General features: G+C 42.4%; 1 protein-coding gene across 4 annotated transcripts in view; it reads left to right on the top strand.

Moving 5' to 3' along the window:
* The window catches only part of CRBN (cereblon), a 544,932-nt gene that overhangs the window by 509,536 nt on the left and 15,408 nt on the right, over positions 1-19,988 (top strand). For 2 of the 4 annotated variants that reach the window (XM_033437190.2, XM_033437189.2), the window contains exons 7-10: positions 8,413-8,536; positions 13,711-13,823; positions 15,931-16,133; positions 16,976-17,125. In XM_033437190.2, the coding sequence (XP_033293081.1) occupies positions 8,413-8,536; positions 13,711-13,823; positions 15,931-16,133; positions 16,976-17,125 (590 nt within the window). Of the gene's footprint in view, positions 1-8,412; positions 8,537-10,027; positions 10,169-13,710; positions 13,824-15,930; positions 16,134-16,975; positions 17,126-19,988 lie in introns of those variants that run through there. The other 2 variants (XM_004274771.3, XM_012534832.3) reach the window with 2 other exon arrangements.

Genomic DNA, 19,988 nt, shown 5'->3' on the forward strand with positions numbered 1-19,988 from the left:
TACAGTGTTGTGTTAGCTTCAGGTGTGCAGCAAAGTGATTCAGTTATACATATATATATATATATATATGTGTGTGTGTGTGTGTATATATATATACACCCTTTTTCAAATTCTTTTCCCTTATAGGTCATTACAGCATATTGAGTAGAGTTCCCTGTGCTATACAGTAGGTCCTTGTTGGTTATCTATTTTATATACAGTAGTGTGTATATGTTAATCCCAGACTCCTAATTTATTCCTCCGCCCCTCTCCCCTTTGGTAATCAGAAGTTTGTTTTCTATGTCTGTGGGTCCATTTCTGTTTTGTCAGTTAGTTCATTTGATTCATTTTTTTTAGATTCTACATATAAATGCTATCATGTGGTATTTGTCTTTCTCTGTGTGACTTAACTTCACTTAGTATAATAATCTCTAGGTCCGTCCATGTTGCTGCAAGTGGCATTGGGTTCTCTCTGTAAGCCATCCCTCTAACAGCACATACTGTGACAGGATAGACAGAGGCTGGACTTTTCTGTCTGTCACGTTCTTTTTCAAGTTGAATTTGGTCCAACAATTGTTTATCAACCCCATCCCAGCACTGGGCTATTCACGGAGCATACAGAGAGGAGTGAGGCATGGTCTCTGTCCTCAGCAGACACTCCACAGATAATGGGACAGATAAAAATAAAATTTCATAATAAAGTGGCCAATGCCATAGTTGCTTGGAGTGATCAGGAAAGATTTTTGGATGAAGGGACCCTTGAGCTGAGTGAGGTAGGAAATACTTTTTCAGGAAAAGGCTTATGGCTTTTCAAATTCATTGATTACATCTCTGCCCAAGGCATTGGGCCAAACCATCATCAGCAAGATTTACACTTGACTATTTCAGAATAACAAGAGCTTCACCACTCTGTTCTTTTAAGCCCAAGCCTGGCACAGTGAGAGCTTGTGCTGAGGGCCTGGCTAATCCCAGGATGCTCTGCTTTTCCAGGGGCAGGCCTGACATATATTTAAAGCAGAACAGTCACTTTGCTTGATTGGAATATGGTGGCTGCCCCAGCATCTTAGCCACCACAGAGAGACTCCTGCTGAGAGTGCAATAGCCATGTGATAAAGCACAAAAGACATCAAGCTGGACTGTAAATCACTGGCTCTCTGACTTCTTAGCTCTTGACTCATTACAGCAGTGCAAAAGCCCTACCTCTGTCCATCCTATGTGTTCTGGCTTTCTAGAACAAAAGAACTCCAAGATGGCTAGATGATGGAGTGAACACAGTAACCATCACATCTCTGAAAATGCTTCAGTCAACCAACATAATGATCAGCAAGGGCAGATCCCCAAATAATTTCTCAATTACATCAATTCATGAAACAATGAGAGCAACAGTCCAGGACCAAGACCGACTGAGACGGCACAGACACAGTCCATGTAATCCAGAACCCTTCCAGAAAGTGCTGGGAACCCCTTCACCTCATGCTTCCACGTTCTTATGCTGCCATACTTGCCGTACTGCCAAAGCATTGGGTGGTTTCCAGACTTCTTCATAGAACAGAAAATGAAAGTCTTTAGCAAAGTCTAATAATACCCCTATTTTAGTTTATGAAAACCAAGTTTTAGTTACCCTTATTTTTAAACTTCATTAATAAATAGTCCTCCTTGTGCATCAAAATGAAAATCTCTATGTGCTTGCGTCTACTGTCTCCAAAGAAAAGACTTTCATCCTGGGATGCATTTACCATCCATCCAGGAAAACCCCTGCAGCCTGCAGTGGAGTCAAGGCCACACCTAATTTTACTAGTCTAGAGAAACCTACATGCATTCTTCATCTTCCTGCCCCATGGACTTGCTTCTCCATGTCATCTGTCTTGGGGGAAGCTGAGGGGTACAAAGAAGCAAGAATAGTGCTCCAAATCTATAGTTAAAGGACAAATCTAGAGGTAGATCTAGGCAGTGGAGAGGTGAGGACCAAGTGGATAGGATAAAGGTTAAGGAACACACTGTGAGCTAAGATCTGAGTTCACCAAGTCATAGAAAATGAAAGCTGATTGGGACCTAGAAAATTATTCAGCCTGAACCTCCCACTTCAATGGGAGAAAGTGACTTGTGATCATAAAAAATAGGGATGATAGCACCTGCCTCTCAAGATTGCTGTAGATTCAATGAAAGGATAGCATGCGTATCAATTTTGGATCAGAGTAACCATTTAACATGTGTTTTTGCTGGTCTGCAAGTAACAGAACCAGAACTAAGTGTTCTAACTTAGAGGAGGTGCTCTGTCAGGCTGCCAGGAGGCCCAAGCACACAGGAAACTCATAATAAAACAAGGACAATCTCAAGAGCATGGTGCTGGGCCCAAGACTTGGTCCACTCAGGTGGATTTTATATGTTTCTGTTTGGATAGCAGTGAACCTCGAGGCCAGTGTATGACTCCATCTAGTGAAGTAATTCTTTATACACTACTCTCCCACGGCAGGAAGTTCTTCTAGACAGCGCTTGTCACATTGTGGCCTGTGCTCTCACTTATGTGCGTCTTATTTCAACTACTATTGTGATCCCTTTGGGAAAAAAAAAATACACCTTTTAATTTTTTTTAAATTATGACAGTACTTACAGTTATGTTTACTCATAAATTATTGTAATCATGACATCTTGGAAAACTAGAAAGGTTTTAGAAGCCAGTGGGGGGAGGGAGGAATCCCAGTATTCAGAGGCAACCACTATGTCAGAATATTTCTTTATTTTGGTTGTGTATTATTTTGTTTGTCCATTTCGTTCCATATATATCAGTCAGGATTTTCAGTAACAAAAAGAAACTGATGCTGACTCATTCAAGCAGAGAAACAATTTGTAAGGAAGAGATCAAATGACTCAGAAAATATTGGACATTGACTTGGTTTCCACCTTGCATGTTTTAAATAATGCTGTTTCGAACATCTTTGTGTGTAAATTTTTGTCTGCTCTGTGAATTATTTCCATGGGATAAATTTCTAGATGTAAGGACTGAAGGTGAATCCTTTTACATAATAAGATCCCTCTTCTTGGGTCCTTAGTTTTTATTAAGCTCTCAGATGGCTAACATTAAGTCTGTAAGTAATTTTTATGAAGGAAATTGAGTGAGTGATACATCCCTTCAGTGCTTGCCGATCTAACATGCTTACACTGTAAGGCCTACCGACTGCTGGTTGCTGTAGCCACATGCAGCGGTCTGATGTCATCACTGAAATGTGGACAATTGAAGGAGACGCTTCTTCGTGTTGCCACTGCCACGCTAACTAGCCCTGTGTCAATGCCGAGTCCAGTGGTTTCATAAGAGTGGTGAGGACCCTCTCCTCTTAGAAGGTCCCTGAACTCCTTATAGAAATGCGTCTGCTCCTTCCAGCAACCGTCATGGTTTACATACAGTGTTTTTTGACCAAAAAAAGCAACGTATAATGTGGCTGCTGCTCTGGGTACTTTGTTAGGTTGTTTATATGCTGCTTCCCCCGCCCCTCACCTTCACACTACAACCCAGCCAAGGGCAGAGACTACATTTCAGTCATCTTTTTTCTCTAACTAACTCATTATCCTCATTTTCCCAGTAGGATGTAAGCTCCCCGAGGACAGGCACTCCTGTGTGTTTTCTCGCGCTGTCAGTTTCCCTGGTTCCTGTAACATCACCTCGCACACAGCCACTCCTGTGTGTTTCCTCGCGCTGTCAGTTTCCCTGGTTCCTGTAACATCACCTCGCACACAGCACACAAGCAGTGAACATGCTTATTAATCTGAGTTGAAGAAGAGCCAAGTAATTCAGAGTCTGGAGTCTTAGAACGATTTTTGTCTCTGAACACGTCCAGGTTCTGTTCTCAGCTCTGGAGCCGGCTTACACATCATCTAAGCCTTTTTCTGTCTACTTGGTTTTCCAGTTAGTTTCTCTACCGAACACATTATTAGACTGTTTTATCCAACTTTCTATTTTTCTTTCATTGAAAGCCACATTTCTCATGCATCCATTAATAACTTCACATGACATACCTTTCCCAGTTAACACCAAGGATCTAAACTTTTCTGCCTCTTCTTGACGTGAAAGGTAAACTAAAGTCAGTGGTAGGTAAGAATGCATTTACTAGAATTTGGGGACCCAAATCCTCTTCACGCCATTGGAATCATATTTATTCAGACCCTAATCTGAGCGGTTTTTCCTTTCTCTCTTCTCATCTCCCTCTTGAGTTGCTTGACTTTTCATATAGCCCAGATGTTATGAGCTAGTTTATTCTCATTACGTCTGCACTGGTCATCGTGCTGGTCTCTTATTTTTGAGCTAGTAGCTTATGGAGTTACTCAATTCCTGGCCTTGGGTCACATCACAGCGTTTTAGAACTGTCCATGGATTGTCGAACCATCGTGCCCCTTAAGTGTAGAAGTGTGGTGAGAGCTAACAGCATCGACCTCAAGCGTTCCACTTTCATTTGTTTATTTATTTATTTATGCATCTGTGTAAATTTTATCTGGGCAAAGTATTCTGAAACATATATGGGTATATGTCTGAATATGTGTGTGTATATGTGTATATATGTTTGTACACATATGTACATTCATGTATGCATACACACACCCACGGACACACAGGCAAAGCTCTGAGTTGGTTCCACCCTGTGGCAGATGTTACTGGTGCAACCAAAGTACAGAGTATTTTGAAGTCAGGCTTGGATTCACTTCAGCCAGTGCAATATGCGTGGAGGGGACAGGTGTCACTAGCAGGCGGGAACATTTAGGAGGCAGTGCTGAATTCTTCAGACCTTTTTCTATACCATGGCAATCGGTGATTATAGACGTATATACCTATAAAGAGATGGCACAAGGCTGAAGAAGCAGACTAGACGGGGGATCCATCTCAGAGAATCACCAAACCAGAACAGACCTGATTTGGGAGAAAAAAGAAAAAAAGAAAAACTTGTGTTAATCCACTGAGATTTTGTTCTAATTGCAAAACTTCACACATCCTGGCCATTGTAAACCGTTACATGCAAGACTAAGACTAAAAGGCCAGCGGGGGGGAGACACTGAAATGACCCAGCCAAGACCACAGCTGGAAACAAGGTAGTGACTAGAACCCAGGACTCTGCACTCCTTGCTTTGCGTTCATCTCCCTGTGATACTCTGGACGCCTTTAACTGCAGTGGAAACAGCACGTGGCGTCAGGAGAAGCTCCTGGATGAATCATGAAAACAGTATACAAGTTTAAAACCATAAATTGCCCAACACTTTACTGTCTTGCACAATCTTCCCTCTTTTACCTGTCAGGTCAGAGATGGATGGGATGGCAGGAAGTCTCAGTAAATTGCAGCATTAAATATCATCACAAATAATCATTTTTGCAAATAATCCAACCTGCTTGGACTTGAATAGGCTCTGGTGTATCTGAAAATATTACCGTAGCAGTCAAAGATGTATATAAAGGTATTTTTTCGAATCCCAAATGATTCACCATATTACTGAAATATGAAAGTGAGCAGTTAATAAAATTGTCAGCATTTTGAAGGGGCCATGAAATATCCTTCTACATCTGGTTTTCTGCCTGCTCTCTCCCCTCCAGGGCTGCATAAACAGCCAAGATCCGTCTTTCATTCCCTTTTAACTCTGGGATTTACAGGATAATAGGTGCCAAAATGTACATCCCGTGACAATGGCTTCCAGACCCAGCGCTTGAAGGTGAGAAGTAAAGAAGAGATGCATTGCCCCAATAGAATATTACTTTTCCTGATATTCAGGTTGCCCGCCCCCCCCCCAATTAAAAAGATCTCTCCACTTGGGCAAGTTTTGAAAACTAGCTATGGTTTCTGGAAATTAGGAACATGAGACTTAACAGGATTTTAATTCCAAAGATTTTTCTCTTAAGTTAGTCACAGCACTACTTCATGAAAATGTTGCAGAGCTACAAAGAATTGAAGATCCCTAACTCCAACCCTTTCTTGTCAAGGAGTGCTAAACATGACTTGGAATCCTCCACAGTGGTGGTTGAAGACTGCATAGACCCGGCACTGTGCTCCAAGCTCCTCAGGAGCATATAATTCATTGTCCAAACTGGCACACTTTGGAGAGGGGAATGGGGCAGTGGGTGCTCTGGTCCACTAGACACACACCACGGCTGCCGTGGACCAGTTAGGGTTGGTGTCACTCTCCCTATACGTGCCCATACGACAGGTGGCAAACACAATGCCGAACGGATCCAGGCAGGGCCACCCCATCTAAAAGGGCAGCTGCCAGTTTCTTCAAGGCAATTGTTCCCACACATGAATCTAAACTACAGTTGCCAAATGTTCCCATTTTCAAAAGGAAATCAATATTTGTATGTGTATCCTTCAATGTCTAAATGTTGTCTGTTCATTCAAAAACTCAAAATACCACAAAGACCAAACACTTCCTTCGAATTCTCTCTTGGGGGTCACCAGTTTTTGACCTCTGTCTTAAGAGTGGTAGACAGAAGTGTCACACTGGAAGACTGGGAAAGGGCTCTGGGGACGAGGTAAAGCTGTCACTTACCTGTGCTTTTGCATACAAAGGTAAAGAGTCAGAAGATTTACAGAGTTCCAAAATTAATGAATTAATCCCTTCATTTAAAAATGATAATATTATAACTACAAGTAAACCTAGCTTTGATTTTTCTGAAGTTCATGATTTCCTTCGAAAGCTCTTTTTGGCTGTTTGGACTAGCTTGGCTGATTTTATTGGGCAAACCAATATGGAGCTTAATCTTCATCCCTGCAGGAGTGAGTAGGAACGAAATCTCGTCCTTTAATCATGAAGGAAAAACTTTCCGTTTTCGCTGTTCTCCATGGCTGCCAAGCCGACTTTCTCTGTGTTACATCAGCCAGAAGAACTGTGTCTCCTGGCTGCCACGAACTGCAAAAAATCACAGGGAAGGGGAGTGGGCTGTGACGGGCTTAGAGCAAATGTGACTCTGGGGGGCTGGGCACACCGTTGCCCCAAACAAAATGAGGGTTCTTGGCCAGGAAGAAGAGAGGAATTGGTGTCGGGTCAATCAGCAATGTCTCCCATAACTGTGCAATTCATTCATTCCTTCATTCTATAAACATTTTTTTGAGCATTTATTAAGTGACAGGCCCTTGGGACACAGGAGTAGACACAAGGGGCATAGATCTCTGACTTCCCCCACTGAGTTTACATTCTTGGAGTGGGGAGGATATTTTTAAAAAGTAAGCTTCACAGTATTTTAGAAGGTGATCAGTGCTCTGAAAGAAAATAAAACAGAGAAGGAGGATAGAGGGTGATGAGACTGGGGTGGGGTTGCAGTTAGATATTGGGTAATCTGGGAAAGACTCCCTAAGGGGGGGCATTTCATCAAAGACCTGGAAGATGTAAGGCAGCAAATCACATGCCCACACGGGGGCAGAACATTCCAGACAAAGGGAACAGCCAGTGCAAAGGCCCTGAGGTGGGAGCAGCCCCTGCCTGGTTGTGTAACAGAGGGGCCAGAGCAGTGGGAGAGCCTGGACGGTAGTGAAGGGAGGTCAGAGCAGGATGTGGAGGCCACTGGGAGGAGGTGGCTTACAGTGAGGTGGGGAGGGAAGGAGGGGCTCTGAGCGGGGTGGTCACGTGGTCTGACTCTGGCTCCTTTGTTGAGAATGAGCTGTGGGCACCAAAGGTGGAAGCCAGAAAACCATCACTGAAGCTCTTGCGGTAATCCAGGCAAGAGATCATTGGCTGCTTAGACCAAGGCGGTAGTTTTCTTTAACACATTAAAAATCTATTTGCAGATGATACAAAAGCCAGAAGGGAGCCCAAAATGTCTCTTCCCAGTATGTGTATCCCTTGCTGCTAACATAGTGTAGAAGCCAGAAATTAAAAGTGCAGTGGGGCTTTTTTGATTCGCATTTTCTCTCATCTAATATCAGCCTTAATTATATGCTATTAAAGTTAATTCTCGAACTATAAGACAAAGATCTATGAAATTATAAGTTTCCTTTCCCACTGGTTTGCAGAGCTCCTTATCAATGAATACATTTCATACAAACAAGAAGCAATGTAAGCCACTCGGTGTGATGCCTTATTTCAGGATAAAGTTACCCAATTAAAAATAAATGGTGAATGATCATGTTTTCCTTTCTGGTTTTAATAACCAGGGCTTAATTCAAGAAACCTGCTTGCTGAGATGTTTTTGTTCAGTGATCATTTGTTGTTACCCCTATTGAAAGACAAAGCTATGGAAGACTGGGTAGACTCCAGCGAAGCGGGGAGGGTAATGAAATGAAGGCGGGAGCAGATGGTGAATGTGAATGGAGGCGAGGAAAAGGAGGTGAATGGGGAGTGAAAGGTACACAGATGGTAGCATCAGTGACCCTGGGGCTGAGCACAAAGGAAGAAAGAGGAGCGAGTGCTTTTCCAGCCACATCTGCTGACCCCGCCAGGCTCACAGCTGTCCTTTCTTGCCCACAGAGTTCTTGGTTGACCCGGGGTGCAGGGCACAGTGCTGGTACCACCTCTGGGGAGGACCCGGGAAGGTCAGAGCTTCTTTGTTTAGGGGCCAGATGTTTGCTATGTAAAGAAACTTCTGCTGCAGGTAAGCACAGTTCTTTGCAATTCTATAAACCATAGTAAGACTGCTAATGTATATATATATATATATATGTGTACTTGCTATCACCATTGTCTCTCTCTGTCTCTGTCTCTCTCGGTCTCTCTCTCGGTCTCTCTCTCGGTCTCTCTCTCGGTCTCTCTCTCGGTCTCTCTCTCTCTCTCTCTCTCTCGGTCTCTCTCTCTCTCTCTCTCTCTCTCGGTCTCTCTCGGTCTCTCTCTCTCTCTCTCTCTCTCTCTCTCTCTCTCTCTCTCACACACACACACACACACACACACACACACACACACACACACCAACCTTTCTCTCATTGTTCTCTCTCCCTCTCCTGCGTTCTCCTTTCTCTCATCCTTCACCTGTCTATAGTGACCATCTTAATTCTACTGACCCATCACAATAATGTATCCTATGTAATTGTTATTAACCTATAATCTGTAATTGTTATATATAACTATAAAAGGCAATGCTATCATTAATACTGCAGCCATTGTTAATTAGAACAAATCTGAGATGCTGTTTGACCCATTCTCATTTTGCAAATGGGTAAACTGAGGCTACAAATGACTCGACCAAGGCCTGAGAGTGTGTTCAGGGACAGAAGGCCGAGTGACTCTGAATGGATTCATCAGCCTCTCTCCCGAGGTTTTCTTTTGGCTTTTAACTTTTCAGTGAGCAAACTTTTGGAACAAACATATTTTAAAATACCGCATTCACTATTGTTTTCTTCAGAGCAGTCCTCTCACCCCTCTCCTCCCCACCATGTTTGGGTGTTTTATGGCATATACGGAGTTGTCAGTTTCCTCCTTCACTGAAAAGATGACTTGAAAAGATACTAAGGAAACTTTTCTCCATCCTCCAAAACAGGAACCTTACCAGTCAACAGAATTATGTATCTTTTTGCATTCTGCAGTATTTTTTTTTTTTTTGGCCATATAATGACTCATTTTTGTTAAAGTAATAATGAGTAAGCTGTTTTATATTCTGACAATCTCACTTGCCACTCATAGGCCTTTTTGTATTCTGTGTTATCATCATTTCTGGTATTTGTTTCTGACCAATACATGTTAATTATATATGTAAACTACTTAAGACTGTTGAAAAGAAAATCAGCTACAATCCAACCGGCCTTGGAGTAATTGATGCATTGGCCCAGTCTCCATGTATACGGTTTTTATTTTAAAAATTGGAGCTAATGCTGTATAATTGGGTTTCTATTTGCTCCCCGGCCCCCTCGTTAAGAGCGAGGTGGAGACTAAAGAATCTGAGCCTGTTTCTCCACGTGTAAAATGTCGTGCCAGGGGTGGGAACAGGCGATGGCTCTCACCGAGCGAGGCGGGCACCAAGTCACCAAGACCAGCGGACACAGCGCTCGGCCCCCGTGGCGACGGCCCTCTCGCCCGCTGCGCCTTTCCGGGCGGGCCGGCGCGCTGTTTCGCGGGCGCCGCCAGAGGGCGCTGTGGCCCCGGGCGCGACGGCGGCGGCGCGGCGAGGACCCTCCCCCGGCGGCTCGGCCGCCGCCCTGTCCCAAGCTCCTCTGCGGGTAAACAGACATGGCCGGCGAGGGAGATCCGCAGGGCGCTGGGAACAACATGGGCAATCACTTGCCGCTTCTGCCCGGTAACCGCCCGGGGCCGGTCCCTGGCGGCGGGAGGGGGAGAGGCCCGAGCCTTGAGCGGCACGGCGGGGCCGGGGAGGCGGGCGGGCGCTGTGGAGCTGGCGGGGCCGCGCCGGAAGCGGCCGCGCATCGGGCCGCCGGCCAGGGACCCAGTAGCGGCGCTTCTCCCAGCGGCTGGGTCCCCCGGGCTGGGGACGAGGGTTTGGGAGGCGGGGAGGGCGGTCTCCCCCAAAAGGCAGGGATCCCATGCTGTCCATCCTCCGTGTGTCCAGAACTTGGCTCCCAGGAAATGGTCTGAAACTGGGTCAGGGGAAGAGAGGGGGACTGGGACAGAGCTCAGCAGCCCAGACTTTTCCTCGACTTCTTCCCTTTGGTAAGGGTGACAGCTATCATGCATTAACTGTTTAGTTTACCGCGTCACGGGCCCTGCCATAAGCGCTTTGCATGCGTTTCTCCGTTTAATCCTCTCCACATTTCTTTTCTAATCCTGATCTGGTGGGTGAGAAATGGATTGGCAGATTAGTGTGTGACTTGCCCAAGGTCACACAGTTGCAGGGCCAGGACTCCTATCCGAGTCTATCTGTCTGCATAGGTGGTGTTTCTCAACCACTTCACAGCCAAGACAGTATTTGGTCTGTTCTTAGGCACATAGTTCAAACACATGGTAGAACAAGCTTAATTAGAGATACTTAGGACTGTGATGTTAAACTCAGTTTTCTCTCTCTTTTATGTTTTATGAAAATTTATACATTGGACTTATGTTGGAATACTGGGTACAAAAAAACCTGGAATGATTGTACAGTTTTATCGTGGAATGCTCTAGACAGGAGATGCTTTCCAAGAGGTGTATCAGCCAAATGGAGACTATTAGCTGAGTCCCTTCACTGTGTGTCAGGAAGTATGTTAGGTGTCCTGGGGATGAAAAGAGGTATGATACACAGTCTGATACCTGAGGAGGTTTATCATCTATATGAGGCTCCTGAAAATATAACTAGCAGAAGGCCGTTGATATAGGCCAGTTAAGCAAATGCTCTTACCCTCCATCAGAGGGAGGGGTTGTTTCAGGGCCTAAACGGATTGGGGGAAAGCCCTGTGGGGTGTCCTGGAGACATCCAAAACCTATAACTTAGGATAGGCTTGCAGAAGATAAGGCCTGGAAGCTTGGGTCGGAGTGTCGGGAATCTTGCATCTCTTGCCAGTGAGACTGGGGGTTTCTTCCGTGGGTTGTAAAGAAACAGTTGTGGGTTTCAGACCTAAGAGAAGCTGTGCTTGGAGGACTAATTTGCCCACTGGGAGTAGCGTGGGTTGGAACAGGAAGAGACTAGAAGGCATGCCCTCCATATAGGAGGGGCCTTTTCCAGAGAAATAAATCAGGATCAGACTCAGTGGTCGATCCAGAAGCAACCTAGATGAATTGGACTTGACTGAAGAGTTGAGCTGTTTTTTCAGAGGCATCAGCCCCGCTCTGTCTGTGCCAAAGCCAGTGTGTCAGGGAAGATGCTGATGCTCTGTTGGCATCCGCATGCTGCTCCTGCATGAGATGAGTCACCACACTTCACCCTGGAAGCTCTCAACAGTCAGTGCGTTTTGTCAAAAAAAATCGGGTGCAAAAGGGCTCAGAGAGATTGTCAATACGATAATCGTGCTTTTGCAAATCATACATGAGTTTTATTTGTAGAAACATTGGATTGTCCATACATCCATGTAGAATGAATTGTTTTGAAGAGTAATCCACTTTAAATGCTAAGGAACTAGCTTAATATTTAAGATTTGAAGAATCTGTCCCAACCAAACAAAACATTAATAGATAAACAGCCAAGTGGGGGAAGTGGGTTTCTGCCCTATACACGAGAAAGACTACTTTGTGTAAGGAAATCATTTAGAGACGGAAGTTGGAGCGGTTAAAATGTAAATTTTAAAATTATGAATTCTAGCCTTTAAGCTAAAATTTGACCTTTTAAACTCTGTGTAATAGAGCAATAAAGTGTCAAAATGCTTAGTGAAAGCCATGCTGTCAGAATTGTGAATGCAAGGAAGTAGATTCAGAATATTTTTGTCATCGGTTTAGATTTTTCTTTGTTATCTCTCGGTCTCTTAATGAAATTCCTTTGTGCTTAGGAAAATTTTGTATGAAGTGTTCAACCACTGCACATTTGAATTTAAATTGAAATAATTATGTTGTTCTCTTTGACAAAGCCTTATGTATCTAAGGAATTTATAACAATTGATAGAGAGTCCAAGGCATTTGCCATGTTGAAAAACATTTATATTTTCTTGTCAGGGACCTAGCTGGAGGTGATTTGATTTAAATAATGATATGCACAAAGGAAAATAATTATTTTGTAAAGACATTTTATCCACTTAGAAGTTTATTTGGGGGCTTGCTTCTTTCTTCCTTCCTTCCTTCTTTCCTTCCTTCCTCTCTTTTTCCCCTCCTTCCTTCCTTCTCTCCCTCCCTCTCTCCTTCCTTCTTTCCTTACTTCCCTCCTGTCTTCAGAAACTCTTTAAAGTTAAACGTTTGAAAGAACTTTAGAGATTGTTCTTGTTCATGCCTGTCATTTTTCAAATGAGGGAACTAAGGTTTAATCAGGTGGGATGAATTGTCTGAAGTGTCAAAATTAGTTCCTAGCAAGGGAGAAGAGGTAAACCTCCTCTGCAGAAGAATTTCAAATCATTTATGCAGGTATGTCCCCCTTCAAGGAGGTGGAACATAATCGCTGCTTCTTAGATGTGAGTTGTCCCCAGTGATTTGCTTACAAAGAGTACAATGTGGAAAGGAGGGGGAAAGTAGCGTTCCAGTGGAGAAATCCGACTAACACTGCCTCATCCAGGTGAGCACGGTCAGCTTCAGTAGGTATAGGTGACGTCGATAGTGTGCACCCTTGATAGGACATGATGAAAATGGCTCTGCACCTTCCTAGGCTTCTTCCCCAAAACACAAATCCTAATTGAGGGACATTCTACAAAAATGCCTGACCAGTAGTCCTCAAAACTGTCAAAGCCATCAGAAACAAGGAAAGTCTGAGAGACCAGCCCAGCCCAGAGGAAGCTAAGGAGACATGACAGCTAAATGTAATGTGGTGTTCTGGATGCGGTCCTGGAACAGAAAACGGATATTAGATAAAAACTAAGGAACTCCAGATAAAATGTGTTTAGTTAACGGTAATGTGCCAATGCTGATTCCTTAGTTATGACAGACGTACCGCCCTAATACAAGACATTAGCTATCAGGAAATGGATGTGAGGTATACAGGAACTCTATTATCTTTGCAACTTTTCTGAAAGTCTTAAACTCTTCTAAAATTAAACATTGACTTAAAAAAAGTAGTTGGTGGCAGAGCCCAGCCTAGACCCCAGCCCTCCAGCTGCCTCTTCACAGTACTGTTCAGATTCCCAAGTGTGTGTGGTGTTTACAAGAACCTCTCTTTTCATGGGCCCAGAATCCTCATGAAGGAATTATGTATTTGAAAGGGAACATAGCTTTTACATGTTCATGCCTCTGTTTTTTGTTTGTTTTTTTCCTTATAATATTGTACTTTTACAGCAGAGGATGAGGAAGAAGATGAAATTGAAATGGAAGTTGAAGACCAGGATAGCAAAGAACCCAAGAGACCAAACATCATAAATTTTGACACTAGTCTTCCGACATCACATACAGTATGTAATTTTGTAACAGATCTAGTATGATAAATACGTGCATTTAACTGTAGATGGAAGTTCTTGAAAACGAATGACTGCTTTTAGCATTACTGGAAATTACCTCACACCAGAAGTTGTGGATGAGGACGTGGGCTCTTGACAGTAGATAACAGTCTTAAGCTGTAATTTTTAAGCACTTTGATACCATGTCTGTTACTAGTTGTAATTCTTTGAAGAATTGGTGCCCTTCTTACGTCTTTGCTAGTAATAGGGCTACTAAAGTACTTATTATCTGTACTGCTGGGTCCCAGGGTGTGATTTAACATTCTAGCATTTTATACTTGTCATTTATGCTCTTTGGACATAGAGATGTCTAGCTTAGTCAAAATCAAATATCAGGTTGGGGCTTCCCTGGTGGCGCAGTGGTTGAGAGTCCACCTGCTGATGCAGGGGACACGGGGTCCGTGAGGATCCCACATGCCACGGAGCGGCTGGGCCCGTGAGCCATGGCCGCTGAGCCTGCGCGTCCGGAGCCTGTGCTCCGCAATGGGAGAGGCCACAACAGTGAGAGGCCCATGTACTGCAAAAAAAAAAAAAAAAAAAAAAAATCAGTTTGGCCAAAAAGTGCCTTCGGTTTTTAAGTGAAAGTAAAAGACATTTTTCATTTTCACCAAGAACTTTATTGAACAACGTATTCACCCTTTTGTTCCACTACCTTCTGCCATTTTTCAGGCAACTTGATAATTCCATCTTCCCAAAACTTTTTATCTTTTTGAGCAAAGAATTGTTCCAAGTGCCTTTTACAGTCTTCCAGGGAATTGAAAATATTTTTCCATTAAGAGAATTTTGTAAAGACCAAAATAAATGGAAATCCAAAGGTGCAGTGTCTGGTGAATACAGCAGATGAGTCAGAACTTCCCAGCCAGGCTGTAACAGTGTTTGCCTGGTCATCAAAGCAACATGCGGTCTTGCGTTATCCTGATGGAAGATTATGCATTTTCTGTTGACTAATTCCGGACGCCTTCTGCTTTCAGTTGGTCTAATTGGGAGCAGTACTTGTTGGAATGAATCGTTTGCTCTTCCAGAAAGAGCTCATAATAGAGGACTCCCTTCCAATCCCACCATATACACAGCGTTACCTTCTTTGGATGAAATTGGCCTTTGGTGTGGTTGGTGGTGGTTCATATTGCTTGCCCCACGATCTCTTCCATCTGCATTATTGTACAGTGTCCACTTTTCATCACCCGTCACAGTTTGTTTTAAAAACGGAACATTTTTGTTACATTTCAGTAGATAATTGCATGAGGATATACGGTCAAGAAGGTTTTGTTCCCTTAACTTATGTGGAACCCAGACATCAAAGTGATTCACATAACCAAGCTGGTGCAAATGGTTTTCAGCGCTTAATTTGGATATTTTGAGAATGTCGGCTATCTCCCACGTGGTATAATGTTGACTGTTCTCAATTACTGTCTCGATCTGATCGCTGTCAACTTCAACTGGTCTGCCCGACCGTGGAGCATCGTCCAGCGAGAAATCTCCAGCACGAAACTTCGGAGACCACTTTTGAAACGTTCGCTCAGTCACAGCATCTTCTCCCTACGTGGCACAAATCTTTTTTTTGCGTTTCAGTTGCATTTTTACCTTTCTTAAAAATCATACTGTGATGAAAATGTTGCCTTTTTTCTTCTATCTTCAATATTTAAATGAATACACAAAAATTCACCAATTTTTATCAGTTTTTTTTTAAAAATGCACGCTGATATGACAGCTGTCATGATACAGTCTGACAAAATTGTTTCGAGTGGAGTTGAAGACAACTAAGCACTACTAGAGCCATCTTACGGAAAAAAAGAATGAACCTTTTGGCCAACCCAATATTTTGAACTTAAAAAATGCTCTTGAATTTTTATGTATGTGAGAGATTCTTCACAAGAAATTAGAAATTCTACTTCTAAGAGTCAAAAATAGATTTTCATGTGGGAGCTGATACAACAAGTTTATTATTTAAATATTTGTACCCTCTGTGTGTGTTTCCTTATGCTGATTTGCTGTTCAGTCTGTCGAGCTTTTGTTTCTGTTCCATATCTGTACTGACACTGACCTTGTGTGTGTCCCTCTGTAGTATCTGGGCTCTGATATGGAGGAGTTTCATGGCAGGACTTTGCACGATGACGACAGCTGTCCGGTGATTCCAGTTCTGCCCCAGGTGCTGATGATCCTGATTCCCGGGCAGACCTTACCTCTTCAGCTTTTCAGTCCCCAAGAAGTCAGTATGGTGCGGAATTTAATTCAGAAGGACAGAACCTTTGCGGTGCTTGCATACAGGTAAAATCTTAGAGCTGACTGACTTAACAGTCTCTCGTGCAGTCCCAGGGAGGTGGTTTTAAAGCCCAAACTGACTACTATTCTGCATGCACAGGAGATGGGATGAGGTTGGGAAGTAAAACATTCGGATAAGAAGTGTGAAAGTGCAAGTTGGAGTATTTCGGTATGATCATTACCATCTAAATCAGGCTTTACCTTTCACACACATTTGAACTTTCTGGTATTTGAGAGGTTTTATATCATTAATATTTAATGAAAAACATTTCTAGAATCTTATTTTCAAGAACTATCTTTATTTAAAGAAAAAGAGGGCTTTACATTGTAATGTAAAGGATTACTTTTGCAAAAGAGCAAGTAGTTATTTCACCGTCTCAAAATTCCTAAGCTGTCCTTTTACAGACCCGTGCTAAACTGAAGCTGAATTTCAAGTATCCCATGACAACTAGAGGAAATCAGTGGTAGAGGCAGGAAATCCATACAGGAAGGTCCCCCTCCCGCCCCTGCCCCCCAGTACAGTGCTGCCGATAAGCAGCAGTAAGGATGGTCTGCTGAATAAAAAGAATGTTTGGTTTGGGAAGGGAGAGTTTAAACTCCTATCAGTCCTAGGTCATTTTCAATGACTAGCAATCTATTCTTTTCCTAATGGGCTCTAACTGTACTTCCTGAAGCCTCTTTATATATCTCAATTCCCTGTGTGATTCTAAAATAAATAAAATTAAATAGCTTTGCAATGAGAGCCGATTGCTATAAATTGTTTTCCCATGTGTATTGCTTTTGTCAACTTTGCATATCTGAAAACTAAATGTCCAAAACTGTTTCCTTTTTAAAATTTACCTTGGAAGTAATGTACAGGAAAGGGAAGCACAGTTTGGAACAACAGCAGAGATATATGCCTATCGAGAAGAACAGGATTTTGGAATTGAGATCGTGAAAGTGAAAGCAATCGGAAGACAAAGATTCAAAGTCCTTGAGCTCAGGACACAGTCAGACGGGTAAGAAACACCATCTGTCTTAAAGCTCCTTGAACATCATAAAATGAAATGGTTTTCCTGTATTTTTTCTGTTTTGCTGACCCTTCACATTTTGTGACTTTTAACTAGTTGTTCTTTTCCCTTTGAAAGTATAGCTTAGGGGTTTCCAACTTTGCTGTGCATCAGATGCCCTGGGAAGTTTTTCAAACTATAGATGCTTGAGTTCCAACCGCCCCTCCCGTCCGTAGAGAGCCGTCAGTCTGGGAGGGAGGCCACAGCATCGTTTCTGATGATTTCCAGGTGATTCTAATGTCCCTCTAGGTTTGGGAACAGTAATGTAAACCCTACAGGCAGTGTCATGTGGGGCAGGGCTTCTTTGGGGTTGAAGACCTCTCTTCAGATTGAAAAGGGTGGGAGGTCAGAGCCTGGCAAGCTGTGTGTGGCGTGGCATTCCTGTGCTTGGGGAGCCATGGCGGCTGCTTAGGACAGTGGCTGAGACTTCTGTGTGTTCTGCATTTAGGACCATCAGTGTTACGTGAATGAATGAAAGAGTGTACCCCGAGGGCTCTGCATTGAGACAGTTGGCAAGCTGTTTTGTTGCTGTGGATTTTACTAACAGTTCCATTTTTAAAGTACTTCCTATCCTCATGCTTATAAAATTTTGAGTATTTGTGAATACTGTATTCCAGAAACCATAATGGCAAATTGACTTGGGGAAAAGTATACTTCAGAGACTGTCGACATCAGTGCCTTGTGATTGTGGACAACTAGTTTGAACACAAGATGGCAGTAGACCCTTAACTGTGAAAGCAAGTCAAGGGATATACCTTTGACTCTAGTAGAGATGAGTGTGAAACTGATAGGGCCAGACGGGACTGGGAAAGGGCCCATTCTCTGTAGTATCCCTGAGACCCACTAACACAGCCTCTCACAAAAGTGAGTCTGTTTTAATTTAAAAGACCTCCACGGAGTGAGAATCCTCTGTCTCCACTGCCCTTCTGGTTCTGTCACTACCTTCACTGGAAATGGTGAAACAGAAGAAACTATGGAGATAATCTAGTGCAAGCTCCTCTTTTTTCAAATAAGGAAATGAAGTGCTAGAGAGGTAAGCAATTTGCCTAAGGTCATGCCACTAGAGGGCACCACCTGGCTGGTTCTGGGTCCCTAACTTCCAAACCAGTGCTCTTCCCACCAAACCTGAATTCCTCCATCACACGTTTGCACCTCAGGCCAGTTTCCTTTTCTTTAGTAATGCAGTACCAGGTAATAGTCATTTGTCTTCTACATAAATGACTCTTCATATGTAAAAAGCATACTGCTACTTTTCCAGAGTGAGTCTTTATTTCTGTGGCATCTTCTGAGCACATGGACATTTATTTGAAAAATTAATTTAAAAAAATGGAAGTGTATCATTGAATCACCATAGGACTCTTCAGGAGTTCCTGAGTATTTCTTACATGTAGAGAGGAAAAGGCGATTAATACTCTATTTGGAATTACCAAAGAAGTTCTCTTACCTGTCATAATTGAGATGAATAATTTTTAGTGAAAAGGGTTAATTAAAAATGGAAGTCATAAAAATTTACACATATATATCTTAAACATTTTATTTTAACTTAAAATATATAAATGTCCCTTCGTTCATTTTATGTTTGATGGAAAGACAGGACACTTTCTTCGAATTGGGTCTGCAGATTAGAGATGGCACTAGTCTTTCTTGCATTAACAGCTTTCACTTTGCATCATCTATCTGCAGTTTATACCTGTAGTTTTTCTTCAAAGAGAGGTTCTGAAGATACTCACAAGGCTGTCTGAGCACCAGAAGCCTTGCAGATTTGTGCACTTTTTTTCTTACCGTTAGAATTGTCTGAACCTAATTTGAAAGCATTTTTTTGGCTCAACCTAGTATTCATTGAAGCAGTTTTAATTTTGTACTTATATTTTATCAGTTGCTATAATATTTATATAAATTGTCAAACAACAAGATTCTACTGTATGGCCCAGGGAACTATATTCAATATCCTGTGATAACCATAATGGAAAAAAAATATGAAAAAGAATATACATACAGACACGCGCGCGCGCGCACACACACACACACACACACGTGTGTGTGTGCACGCACATCTGTGTGTGTGTATATAACTGATTCACTTTGCAGTACATCAGAAATTAACACAACATTGTAAATCAACTATACTTGAATAAAATAAAATTTAAAACTTCAAAAAAATATTTATGTAAATTATGCAACTGTAATCACAGAACAACTGCCATAAACAGGTCAGGAAGGAATAAAACTAGTTTATGTTACAACCCAAACTCAGCTGCTGGGAGAAGCGGCAGCCGTGTGCAGCAGACCCTGGGCCGGCTTCACAGAAGGAACAGAGAGCAGTGCTTAACCCTGTGAGGCAATTCAGACAGCCTGTGTACAGACTAATGATTAAAATGATCACTAAGCTGATTTTTCAGTAGCGTTAATGTTTTTATCATAATAAACTCTTACATACTAGGTGGGTAAAACATAATTCTTATTCAGTTACTTTTGTTTTTAATGAGCTCTGATAACAGAAGAACATTAGAACGTAGTTTGAACACAGTCAAATTTATTTTACCGTTTTCCAAAGTCATGTAGACATAAATTTGAGCTTGCAGGAAGAAATTGAAGTTAGTGAAGTGAGTCTAATATTATCGTTAAATTAAACCTACATATTTTCAGACACATTTAGCTATTTTCATTTAATAAATCAGAAGAAGTATCAAAGTGTCATAAGTTTTTGTGGGTTGAGACAGTGGTTACAATGAAAGATCACTTTAGAATTCCTAAGCATGATTAATAGTGAAGCAGAGACTTGTAATATTTTTGTAATTACTTTGTAGTATAT

This window comes from Orcinus orca, chromosome 10, assembly GCF_937001465.1.
Source record: "Orcinus orca chromosome 10, mOrcOrc1.1, whole genome shotgun sequence".
Taxonomy (NCBI): Eukaryota; Metazoa; Chordata; class Mammalia; order Artiodactyla; family Delphinidae; genus Orcinus; species Orcinus orca.